At 34.9% G+C, this 10,874-nt stretch overlaps 2 protein-coding genes across 2 annotated transcripts; one reads left to right on the top strand and one right to left on the bottom strand.

Annotated features, from left to right (window-relative positions):
• LOC105161003 (eukaryotic peptide chain release factor subunit 1-3-like) lies at positions 219-3,535 on the top strand. The gene is made up of 2 exons (XM_011078550.2): positions 219-374; positions 1,865-3,535. Exon 2 carries the CDS (start codon positions 1,893-1,895, stop codon positions 3,204-3,206), a length of 1,314 nt encoding a protein of 437 aa, XP_011076852.1. The 5' UTR covers positions 219-374; positions 1,865-1,892; the 3' UTR covers positions 3,207-3,535.
• LOC105161002 (transcription repressor OFP13) lies at positions 9,137-10,096 on the bottom strand. Its single transcript, XM_011078548.2, has one exon. It carries the CDS (start codon positions 10,009-10,011, stop codon positions 9,199-9,201), a length of 813 nt encoding a protein of 270 aa, XP_011076850.1. The 5' UTR covers positions 10,012-10,096; the 3' UTR covers positions 9,137-9,198.

The raw sequence follows: 10,874 nt of genomic DNA, 5'->3' as shown, positions 1-10,874 counted from the left end.
TATTAAAAATCATTAATATTTTATTATATAATAATAAAAATTTAAAATAAAAATTAAGTAATGTTAAACATTAATTATATATTAATAAAGTATCAATTATTACTTAAAACTAAAATAATAATTAATAAACAAAGACAAACACACAAAAAAAAAAAAAAAAAAAAAAAAGGAAAAACAAAAAAAAAAAAAAAAAGAAAAAGGAAAGGCGGCTGTAGTCGTTTGCTAAATAAGTCCAAATTTTCTCTCAGAAAAACCCTCAAGTTGCCGTTCTCGCTATTTCTCTCAGATCCGTTGCCTCGCCTCTGCTCCACCGCCGCACCCAGTTCATGCTCGCCTGAAGATCGTTTTCCGTTGAAACTACTTCGTCGTTCCTGGTAATTACTCAATTCCTTGACTTGAAGGGACAAACAAAGCTATCCATTCTTTATCTCAGAGCTATCCATTCTTTATCTGCTATATATTATGAATGGTTCTGCAAATGGATTCTTTTTGTGCTTAGTTATCTGAATCTTGTGACATTTGGGAAGGTGAGAGACATTGAGGGTAGGGGTTATATAAGATTGCTTTCTGGCTGAATTCTTGTATATTTATCGTTTAGATCCTTCTTAGTCAAGTCAGATTTTAGAAGTATGAATTTATCCTTGGTTATCTGTATGTATTTCAAGCCAAGTAATAATACTATGCAAGTTTCCTTATTTTGATAACTTTGTCGGGAAGGAGGTATATCGTTGGTGAACTGGCAAGGAGTTGTAGGAAGTGATTGGAAAAATTTAGGAGAAGGCAATGCATAAAGTAATGTGCAAGATAGGTTGGTTGTATTTAAACTCGGGAAATTTTAGAAGAACTTCTTGCCTCTAGAACCTTGATGTATAGACCTGCAAAAATAGTTCTTTTTTTTTTTTTTTCATTTTTTGTCAAAATTAGTCTACAGAAGTATTACAAATAATGTTTTGAAACAGCTATGGACATTACTAAGTTTGAGAGAAAAATAGTATTAAAAAAGAAACTGCAACACAAAAGTCCAAGAGAACGAATCAGTAGTGAAGAGCGAGTTTTCATTTTCTAAGTGGCAAAAATGCCTGAGAACTAATGCTTTAGGCAGCAAAGAGCAAAATAACTTTTCAGTTGCAAAGGACTAACGGCGATTCTCAATGCTTAAAGGAGTCATTTGGATGCAGATAGCATCGTTTAAACTATATCATTCGGCTGTTGGCGAAAGTGGTGCATGACAATAGGTGTGACACTATATCAATCTGAATGAAATGGTATAGTTTGTCAACAGAAGAATCATATGGTTGCTAAAAAATTCTTTGGTGCAGGATGTACAAGTACTTTTCTTTATCCGGCTTCAGGAAATGATACTGTTTGGGATTCAAAGTAACTGGTTGATATAAGATAACCATTTATAGAAGATGACCTTATCTGATATTTCTAATAAAATTAATTGTTGTGTAGGATTTCTATGATCTTTATGAATTCGTTATAGTCCTAGAATGACTGGTAGCAAGATAATTACATAATTACATTGTTGGGCATTATAAATATTAAAGTTGATGAGCCTGATTGGCAAGGAACACGAACAGAAAGGAAAAAAATGAAAAAAGACAGACTTGAAAAGGCTCATTAAATAACGTCATTATCAAGTTGGGAGTTATATAATGTTGCAAAATATGGTTGAAATAAATTATGTATGCTAATTTGTGACACCTTATCCTTTGTGTCATGGAACCATATTATTGGTGTTCAGGGATTATTCTGGAAATATGCCTTCACATGCTTTTCCTAAATAGCTAGGCCATCTTTACTGTTAGGTTTAATCCTTGTGAAGGTGGATTTATAAGTTTCTCTAATGCCCTTTTGTCAGGTTGCTGAAACATAGCTGGTAATACCCTATGGCAGAGACTCAAGAAAATGATAAGAATATCGAAATATGGAAAATAAAGAAATTGATTAAGGCTCTAGAATCTGCTAGAGGAAATGGTACTAGCATGATCTCTCTTATCATTCCCCCGGGGGATCAAATAGCCCGGGTCACCAAAATGCTGGCAGAAGAATATGGGACAGCTTCAAATATTAAAAGCAGGGTGAATCGTCAGTCTGTGCTAGGTGCAATCACTTCTGCTCAGCAGAGGCTTAAATTGTATAACAAAGTGCCCCCTAATGGACTAGTGCTCTATACTGGAACTATAGTGACTGATGATGGAAAAGAGAGAAAGGTGACCTTTGACTTTGTGCCTTTTAAGCCAATAAATGCTTCTTTATACCTTTGTGACAATAAGTTCCATACTGAACCATTGACTCAGCTATTAGAATCTGACGAGAAGTTTGGCTTTATTGTCATGGATGGAAATGGGACTCTTTTTGGGACCTTAAGTGGTAACACTAGGGAGGTGCTTCACAAGTTCACAGTTGATCTTCCAAAAAAACACGGAAGAGGTGGACAATCTGCTCTTCGATTCGCTCGTCTTCGAATGGAGAAGCGGCACAACTATGTAAGGAAGACTGCAGAGCTTGCTACACAATTCTTTATTAATCCTGCTACCAGCCAGCCAAATATATCTGGTCTAATACTTGCTGGGTCAGCTGATTTCAAGACTGAGCTGAGTCAATCTGATATGTTTGATCCTCGCCTGCAAGCCAAGATACTAAATGTGGTAGATGTTTCCTATGGTGGGGAAAATGGTTTCAATCAGGCCATTGAGTTATCTGCTGAAATTCTGTCCAATGTGAAGTTCATTCAAGAGAAGCGGTTAATAGGGAAATTCTTTGAAGAGATCAGTCAAGACTCCGGGAAATATGTTTTCGGAGTGGATGACACAATAAAAGCTTTGGAGATGGGAGCTGTTGAAACACTGATAGTGTGGGAAAACTTGGATATAAATCGTTTCACTCTCAAAAACAGCATAACAAATGAGATTGTCATCAAATTCTTGAACAAGGATCAAGAGAATGACCAGAGCAACTTCAAGGATTCAGCCACATCTGCAGAATTGGAGGTTCAAGAGAAAATGCCATTGCTGGAGTGGTTTGCCAATGAATACAGAAACTTTGGCTGTTCACTTGAATTTGTCACAAATCGATCCCAAGAAGGTTCACAGTTCTGCCGAGGATTTGGTGGCATTGGGGGAATTCTTCGTTACCAGCTTGACATGCGATCTTTTGACGAGCCATCTGATGAAGGAGAACTTTTTGAGGATTCAGATTAAGATGAAAGATGCCCTGCTACAAGTAACAAGATTTGAGAATTCTGGCTGCTTTTAAGTTGTTGTGGCTCTATGCTGCTTCTGATTTTGTGCTTATATATTACATTGTGCACTTTCCCTGTCTCCAAAGTAAGGGTCTTATCTTGCTAGTTCTGTGAACTTGTATGCCTTGTATGTGTCTTGTAACATTAGATGAGCTTATCTTACAAATCAAATTTTCCTGCTACTACTAGCAAGTGACAATATCTGAAACTTTGTGATTGTTGTGGGCCTGTGCTGCCTATACGTTTGCGCTTATCATGTTACAATGTTGGATTCACACTTCTATTTAAGTGTCTTGGATTTCTGCCTTTTCCCCATCACCAGTGTTAAAGAGTTTATGTCTTGCTACTTCTGTGAGTCCTTTAGTTCCCTAGTTGACTAAGAAAATGTTATCTTTGACTTTTTTTACTCAAACCTTTCCTTTGTAATATGTTATTGCTGCAATGGAAGAGTAGAAGATGGTGAATGGAAAAACGAGAATCATTGCTACAATCTAGCTTTTTCGTGGTTTTTTGATATGTAGCTTTTTGGTAATCAGCTTTATAACTTCTCATAAATGTTTGTTTTGTCAACCTTGTTTTCCACCTGTGAACTAGTATTTTGATTTCGAGGATAGTCTAAAAACCATCTAAATGAGCAATAAAACCATTTATTGGTTCTTTAGATTAGTAATCTCAAATTAGCAACTCAAGAGTATCGTAGTCGTGAAATGTTTCTTCCTTTTTCTTTTTAACAAAATGGAGATCAAAACTGGTTCCTCAATTCCGAGAACATTGCCTGTCCTCTTACAAGAATGCTTCTTTCGATATGTTGTTGACTCTGTCGCAGTATTTTCAATTGTTGTGATTCTGAGGCAATCGACCCGACTAGCGCTGGTCGCTTTATAATACGAAGGGGTCGCCAAGGGGCCAACTGTAGGTTTTATCACAAATATAAGAAAATAAAGAACACACAGTAGAAAATCTGGCTCTGCTGATATTTAGATAGTCTGGAAACTATTCCTTGCACTATGTGTAGTGTGTGAAATAGAGAAGTGACCATTTGATGCAACACTGTGAGTTAAATGTGTTTCTGAGTAATTCTGACTGTGTTGAAGATGGTCTTGGCCGTGATTCTTTGTTGCAGTTATCTATAGATGATTTTCACATTTCTCATTTTTAAAACAAGGATATGTGGGGGATCATATGTGCATCCTGTGCACAAAGCACACTGCTGCTTCTTTTATTTAACAGCTAGCCGCCTGACATGCAATATTAGATACTCAAGATTTAAAAACTAAAATGAATATATGATCAGACATATGATCAAGTGATGAATGAGTGAAAATGTAAGATAGATATGATAGTATGTTGGCGATTAAAAGATGACGTGAACTATTTGAAATAAATACGTAATTAAATTGGTACAAAATATTTTAGGATAGAATTGGTATTTTAAAGTTTTATACTACAGTGTTACAAACTACCAATTGTTAGTGAAAAATGACTTCTTTTTTTTTTAAAAATAGAAGTTGTAGTCACATGTGGTTTTATTATCGATGTAACTAAAAAAAATGGTTAGTGGTGTCATAAATTGTCATTTGTAAATGAAAATGACTCTTTATAATATATTAGTACAGGAAGATTAATTACAAAACTTCGAATTGTTTATTCAGATTTTGTCCTTTATGTTTGGTGAATTTTGATTAATGGAGGGACTTATTTATTAGACAAAAAAATAAAAAATTTCAAAAGTATTAAATATAATTTTTCAAAATATAAAAAATCTACGTGTAGTTACACCGAAGGAAGCCACACATTTCCCACTTTAAATTGAAAATGAAAACACAAAGGATGAGGAACCTAATTTAAGAAGACTTTGCACACCAAACAAATTATAATACAGCTGGTGATGAATGCATGCATAGAAATGACATAAAGAAATATGCATGCTCCTCTTATATTTACTTTTATACCCTCCATGCACTCTACGTGTATCTGGGCCAACTTTCCAACTCCATGTGGAGGAGATCAGTGCAGTAATTCAACGCCCGCAGGCCTCAAAATTGTTGAAATGTCGCTGTTTTTATTCAACACTGATTCAGCTTACAGACAGGTAGTAGTTCTATTTGATATTGCCCCACTGCTGACTTGTGTGTTTATTGCTCGTGAATGAATAGTAAATGTTCATCCATCACTACGTGTTTTTTTTAATTTATTTATTTTTTGGTACTAAATAGGTAATTGAATCTCCTAGCCAAATAAATTTTGGGATAGTTAGATCGTCATTTCTTAAAATTTATTGTACTTGTAAGTAAATTCTATGTTGTTTGGGAAATTACATCGAGTATTTTTTACGTTTGTTCCCATCCAATGACTAGATCTCTCTGTTAGTAAAAAAACACTGAATTTGTTGATGTTAGCTAAAATATTAATTAAAATTTATATCTGCTCCCGATTGATTGATCACTAATTTATTATAGGATCAAACAAATCTTTTCTGACCAAACTAAGGGTGGAGATATATCTTCTGTATAATATGCATTAGCGTGTGATGATGTATAAGCACAGTTTTGTTAGAAAAGACTTGTTTGACCTGCAATAAGTTAGTAATAAGTCAATTTGGAGTAAATACAAAATTTTATTAAATTTTTTTGCTGATATCAGCAAATTTGTGAATTTTGACTGATGGAGGGATCTATTTATTGGACGAAAATAAATGCTAGGAGTATTAGATTTAATTTTTCAAAAGCATAGGGGTCTAAGTGTAATTATACCAAATCTCAGAAGATGTCGGTGTAATTATCCCAATAAATTATGTATATTTCAAGTATTTATATAAGAAAGTAATACACCTTGTTTTTTCTTTTATGATTTCAACGGGGTGGGGTGACTGGATTTGAACTCAAAACCTCTCCTTCATCGAGAAAATGTGATGCCGACTCAATCAAACGAAGGTATTTTACACAATTAAGATTTAGTATAGCTAAGATATAATGTAAAATTTTCACCGCTTATTTTTCAGTGTGCAATTCTGGTGTTGCATATATAGTACTGGTTTATGTGAATCAAATGTTAACCGGCGGGAATTATGTATGTTAGTAGGGAGACCTAATCAGCGTGAATTAAGAAGAGGACAATGAATTCTATGGAATCATCGAAAAGATTATTCAGTTGATATATTCACTTATTACGATCTTGCAAATCATTCTATTCAAGTATCGTTAGATTGATCCAGTAAGAGCCACGCTATCACCTCATTGATGTAAACTTAAAAAATGTGTACCAAAAGAATGTGCCATTCATACTTGCACAACAAGCAGTACAAGTGTACTACACTGAGTACTTAAGTATGAAGAAGGACAAAGCGGATTGGATGGTTGTCTGCAAAACCAAGGCTCGGAGAGTTATTGATGAGTCCAAATGGATTGAGATTGCATATCAGTCAGAGGAAGTCGTACCAGTCCCTGAAGTTACTGCGGACAATCAATCATACAAGCTACGTGATCCCAATGGTTTACAATTGTGGTCGATCTTTCGATTGCACACTAGTAGGGTGTAGGTACTTCACAGACTCAAGCCGGTCAAACTAATGATGAAGATGAAGAGAATAATGAAGACAGCTTTCCAGAACTTCAAGACTAACGATGATGAATACGAGGCTACATAATGTATATGAGTCAGTAACAAAATCGTAGTATAAAGATTTCTGCTATAAATTTTGGTCTGCTACTACGAATTTTATTTAATTGTTAAAAACCTTTTTTACCCCCTTATAGTGTATATAATTAGTGTTATAAATTTCGAAAATGGAGATTTCGCTCAAACCATAATTCTGATTATCCCATTATTTAGGAAATTTTTACTTTTGATCCCATTAATTATAAAATTCTCATTATTTAAAACCCATAACTTTAAAAGAATTAAACAGTACTTTTGTTTCCCATTCAATCAACATCCACGTGGCCATCTCCCTTAAGTATATAATGAAGAGGTCTCATGGGACCAAAAGTGTAATCATGTACTCGATGAGATCAAAAACGAAAAAATCCTATGTATTATGATATATGGGATGAAAAATATCATTTTCCCTATCTCGACACTTTCAATTTTACCAAGATTCATTTGACAAAAGTTAATTTTGGGTTAATTAACTTAAATTATCTAATATGAAATATATTTGATGACTCTTTATTTCTCCTTTCCTTTTCAGTTACATGAAAATAGCATGATATATATCTGCTCTTTAAATAAATAGGGGGGGGAGGTCATGAGTTTCAATTCATGAATAGCTCAAGGAATTTAATGCATCTGTCTCAAAACTACAGACGCTCATCATCCCTCATCAAAGCGAATTGATGATCTATCATTTTGAAGGCTGTTTAATTGCTTTAAGATCTTATGATTTTTTACATTAATTTTATAATGTAATACTATTGCAATTTATATATATCTATATATGTAATGTATTCATGATATTATTGCATTTTAATTGTTAGATGCAGGGTTTTCGAACTGATATGATTTCCAATTCGATCGGTGTGTAATTGTGCGACGTAATATCGTTCGTTCTGATTTCGTATAAGCTTTACGAGTTTATTTTGAAAACATGCATAACTGACTACGGAAAATGAGGACTTGGGACATTTAAGCTGCTCAAATTATTTTTATTTGTAATCAACATGACACGGTTGTCTACGTGAGAACTGGCATGTAAGAAAATGGAGTTGATGGTCCCCTTTTGGGGTATAAGTACACTCTGGTTGTGGATGGGAAATGAGGTGGAAAATGGTACTGTTTCATCACTCCAGCCTGTTTCATTGTCTTCTGTCGATCCACTGCTTCCCATTCTATTATAATTAACCTCAGGGACACAATGGTAATTTCACTCTTGTGTCTTTTTTTGACCATTTCGTACCCATCACCTTTTACTAAAATCAAGAATTGTAATTAATAGTTCGTCAAATACAAAATAAACAACAGTCGACAACGATTTGAGCTAATTAATGAACACAGAAACAGAGTAAAAGAAGGAGAAAAAGTGGGAATTTCATGCCTACCATTTCAATAACATTTATGCTCCTGCTATTTAATGTCTACATAATAATCTTTTAAAATAAAATACTGATATTGTTATGTACAATTTAATAATTCGTAATAGTGACACACATGAAGTTTTCCACAATAGAGACGAGGGAAAGTTGCAATTTTAGTCCTATAACTATGGAGTAGTAATTTTACCCCGGCAAAATTATGTATTTGGTTCTGTAACTTTAGATCGTTAGTTTTTGTGGTTCCGTAACTTACATCATTTAGACATGTGATCTTTTTTTGACGAATTTAATCATGAACATCTCACATTTGATCCTTTTTTTGATAAATTTAATCTCTTGTTGACAATTTTGTTCCTAACAACTTATAGTTACAGAACCAAAAATGAGATTTATACAGTGGGAATGGGACCAAAATTATCAATACATGACTAAATTTGTCAAAAGAAATGATTAAGTATGAGACATTTAATTATGATAAAATCCGTCAAAGAAGGACTAAATGTGTAAATAAAGCAAGTTACAGGACTGAAAATGCTAATGATCTAAAGTTACAGGACTAAAAATAAACTTTTGCCTTTTATTCCTGTGCGAATTTTAACAATTTCACACGTGAAGAACTAAAATGGCTGGAAAAATGTAGGTGGTGTACACAATTTAATTAGGTGCATTGTTTCGATAATTTTTATCGTTAATGTACGGAAATTTTATAATTACAAGATAAATTTATCGAAATAGATTCGTACTGAACTAAAAATGTTGGTTGTATATTTAGGGGATTAAAATTGCAAATTTTTATAGAGAGAGAGAGAGAGAGAAGGAGAGAGAGGAAGAAGATGGTTTCTGCACATTAATCCAATCGTTTTGATTAAACCTAGTATAGTAGTATTAATATACACACAAAATGAGGTACGTACAATAAAGCTAAGGTTGTCCAACGACAACAGCAACATCATCAATTCCCATCTGATTACCATCACCTACCATCACTCCGCCGGTTGGTGAACGAGGCGAAGTGGGCGAATCAAAGCAAGAACCCGCAGACGAATACGACGTTGTCGATGTGTCCGAGCAGCACACTGCCATCGACGAGCCCGAAGAATCATTACCACGATGATGATCATTCGCCATTCCGACAAGCAAATCCACAAACGCCCCCACTATGAACCCATGATTGCTTTTCCCATTCATCCTCAGGTACCAACCCAGCAGTTCCTCCAAGCAATCCCACTCCTTCAATCCATGGCTCTCCACCATCTCTTGCATCGATTTCTTGAAGTCCGAATAAGGGTCGTCCGACTCGAGGGCTAGCGCTACGCTCTCCTTGAACGGCAGCAGTGCTGCTCTGCCGCTAATTTCTGGTTCCTTGAGGATGGAGCTGGTCTCCCCCGGCTCGAAGAACAGCCTCTCCGACGACCTCACGCCCTTCATGATCGCCTCCAATGATGGGGACTCAACGTTGTTGTTGTCGTCCGAGTGCTCGTCTGCTGAGAAGGTGCTGGCGCACTCCGACGAGTTGGTGAACCAGGATTCCGGGGTTTCTAGGGTTTCCAGGACGTCGATGGAGGTGTCGAGGAAGACGGAGTTGACGGTCTTGAAGACATCGTCGGACGTCGTAGCTCGGAAGGAAAGGGTCTTGGGGTGCTTGCAGGAGGGCAATGGCCATTGCCAATGTGGTTGCCTGTTGGCCTCTTTGCTCTTGAAAATTGAGGGGATCTTCTTCATTTTCTTGGACATTTTTTCTTGATGGATGGAGAGGGTTTTCTTTGTGTTTGATTAATATGGTGAAGTTGTGAGGTGTTGTATTGGTTGTGGTATTAATAGCTTGGGAGGGTGGGGTAGGGGTGGGGGTGGGGGGTTGTACATATAATGTGATAAATCGGTGGGAGGAAGGTGGAAAGGAAATGGGGGGAGGTAGGGCCTCTCATGTTTGTATTTAATTAGGATTCCAATATTTAATGTGTTGGTGAATGCAACCTGATCGGAATCCAAGTTTTTATTTCAAATTCTATTCTATTTTTTATTTTATTTAATATATATATATATGTACTTATGTTATGTGTTTAAGGATTATAGCATTTATTTTATTTAAAAAAAATTATACATGTAATATATATAGGTTAAATTAAATAAAAAGTATGCAATTCTGATCGCAATATTTGATTAAATAAATTCATATTACAATAAATTTATATTAAATGATATAAATACCCAATATAATTAACCGATATTTAATGAGATAAATATATACTCATACGTCAGATAGAACTCCAACCCATGACCTAAAACTTATTCATGGGATCTCAGTGTAACCATCAAACTGAAACATCTTTCATTAGTTAACCTGATCGCAATATTAAAAATAGCAGTATAACTTTTTCTGCTAAATATGTATGTATATACTAGGCTTAAATATATTTTTGATCCCGTAATTTTGATATTTTGGCATTTTTATCCTTTATTATTATAAAGTTGCAAAATAGTCCTGTATTGTTTTGACATTCGCTATTTTGATCCTTTCGGTGTCAAATTTTGCAAAAGTTGCTAGAATAAATTAAATTATGTAGCCTCTCAATTTTGGTAGTTTTATGCTTTATCTT

This window comes from Sesamum indicum, linkage group LG4 (genome assembly GCF_000512975.1).
Source record: "Sesamum indicum cultivar Zhongzhi No. 13 linkage group LG4, S_indicum_v1.0, whole genome shotgun sequence".
NCBI lineage: Eukaryota > Viridiplantae > Streptophyta > Magnoliopsida > Lamiales > Pedaliaceae > Sesamum > Sesamum indicum.
The sequence above is the reverse complement of the archived record's forward strand: the minus strand, read 5'-3'. Positions and strand labels throughout refer to the sequence as shown.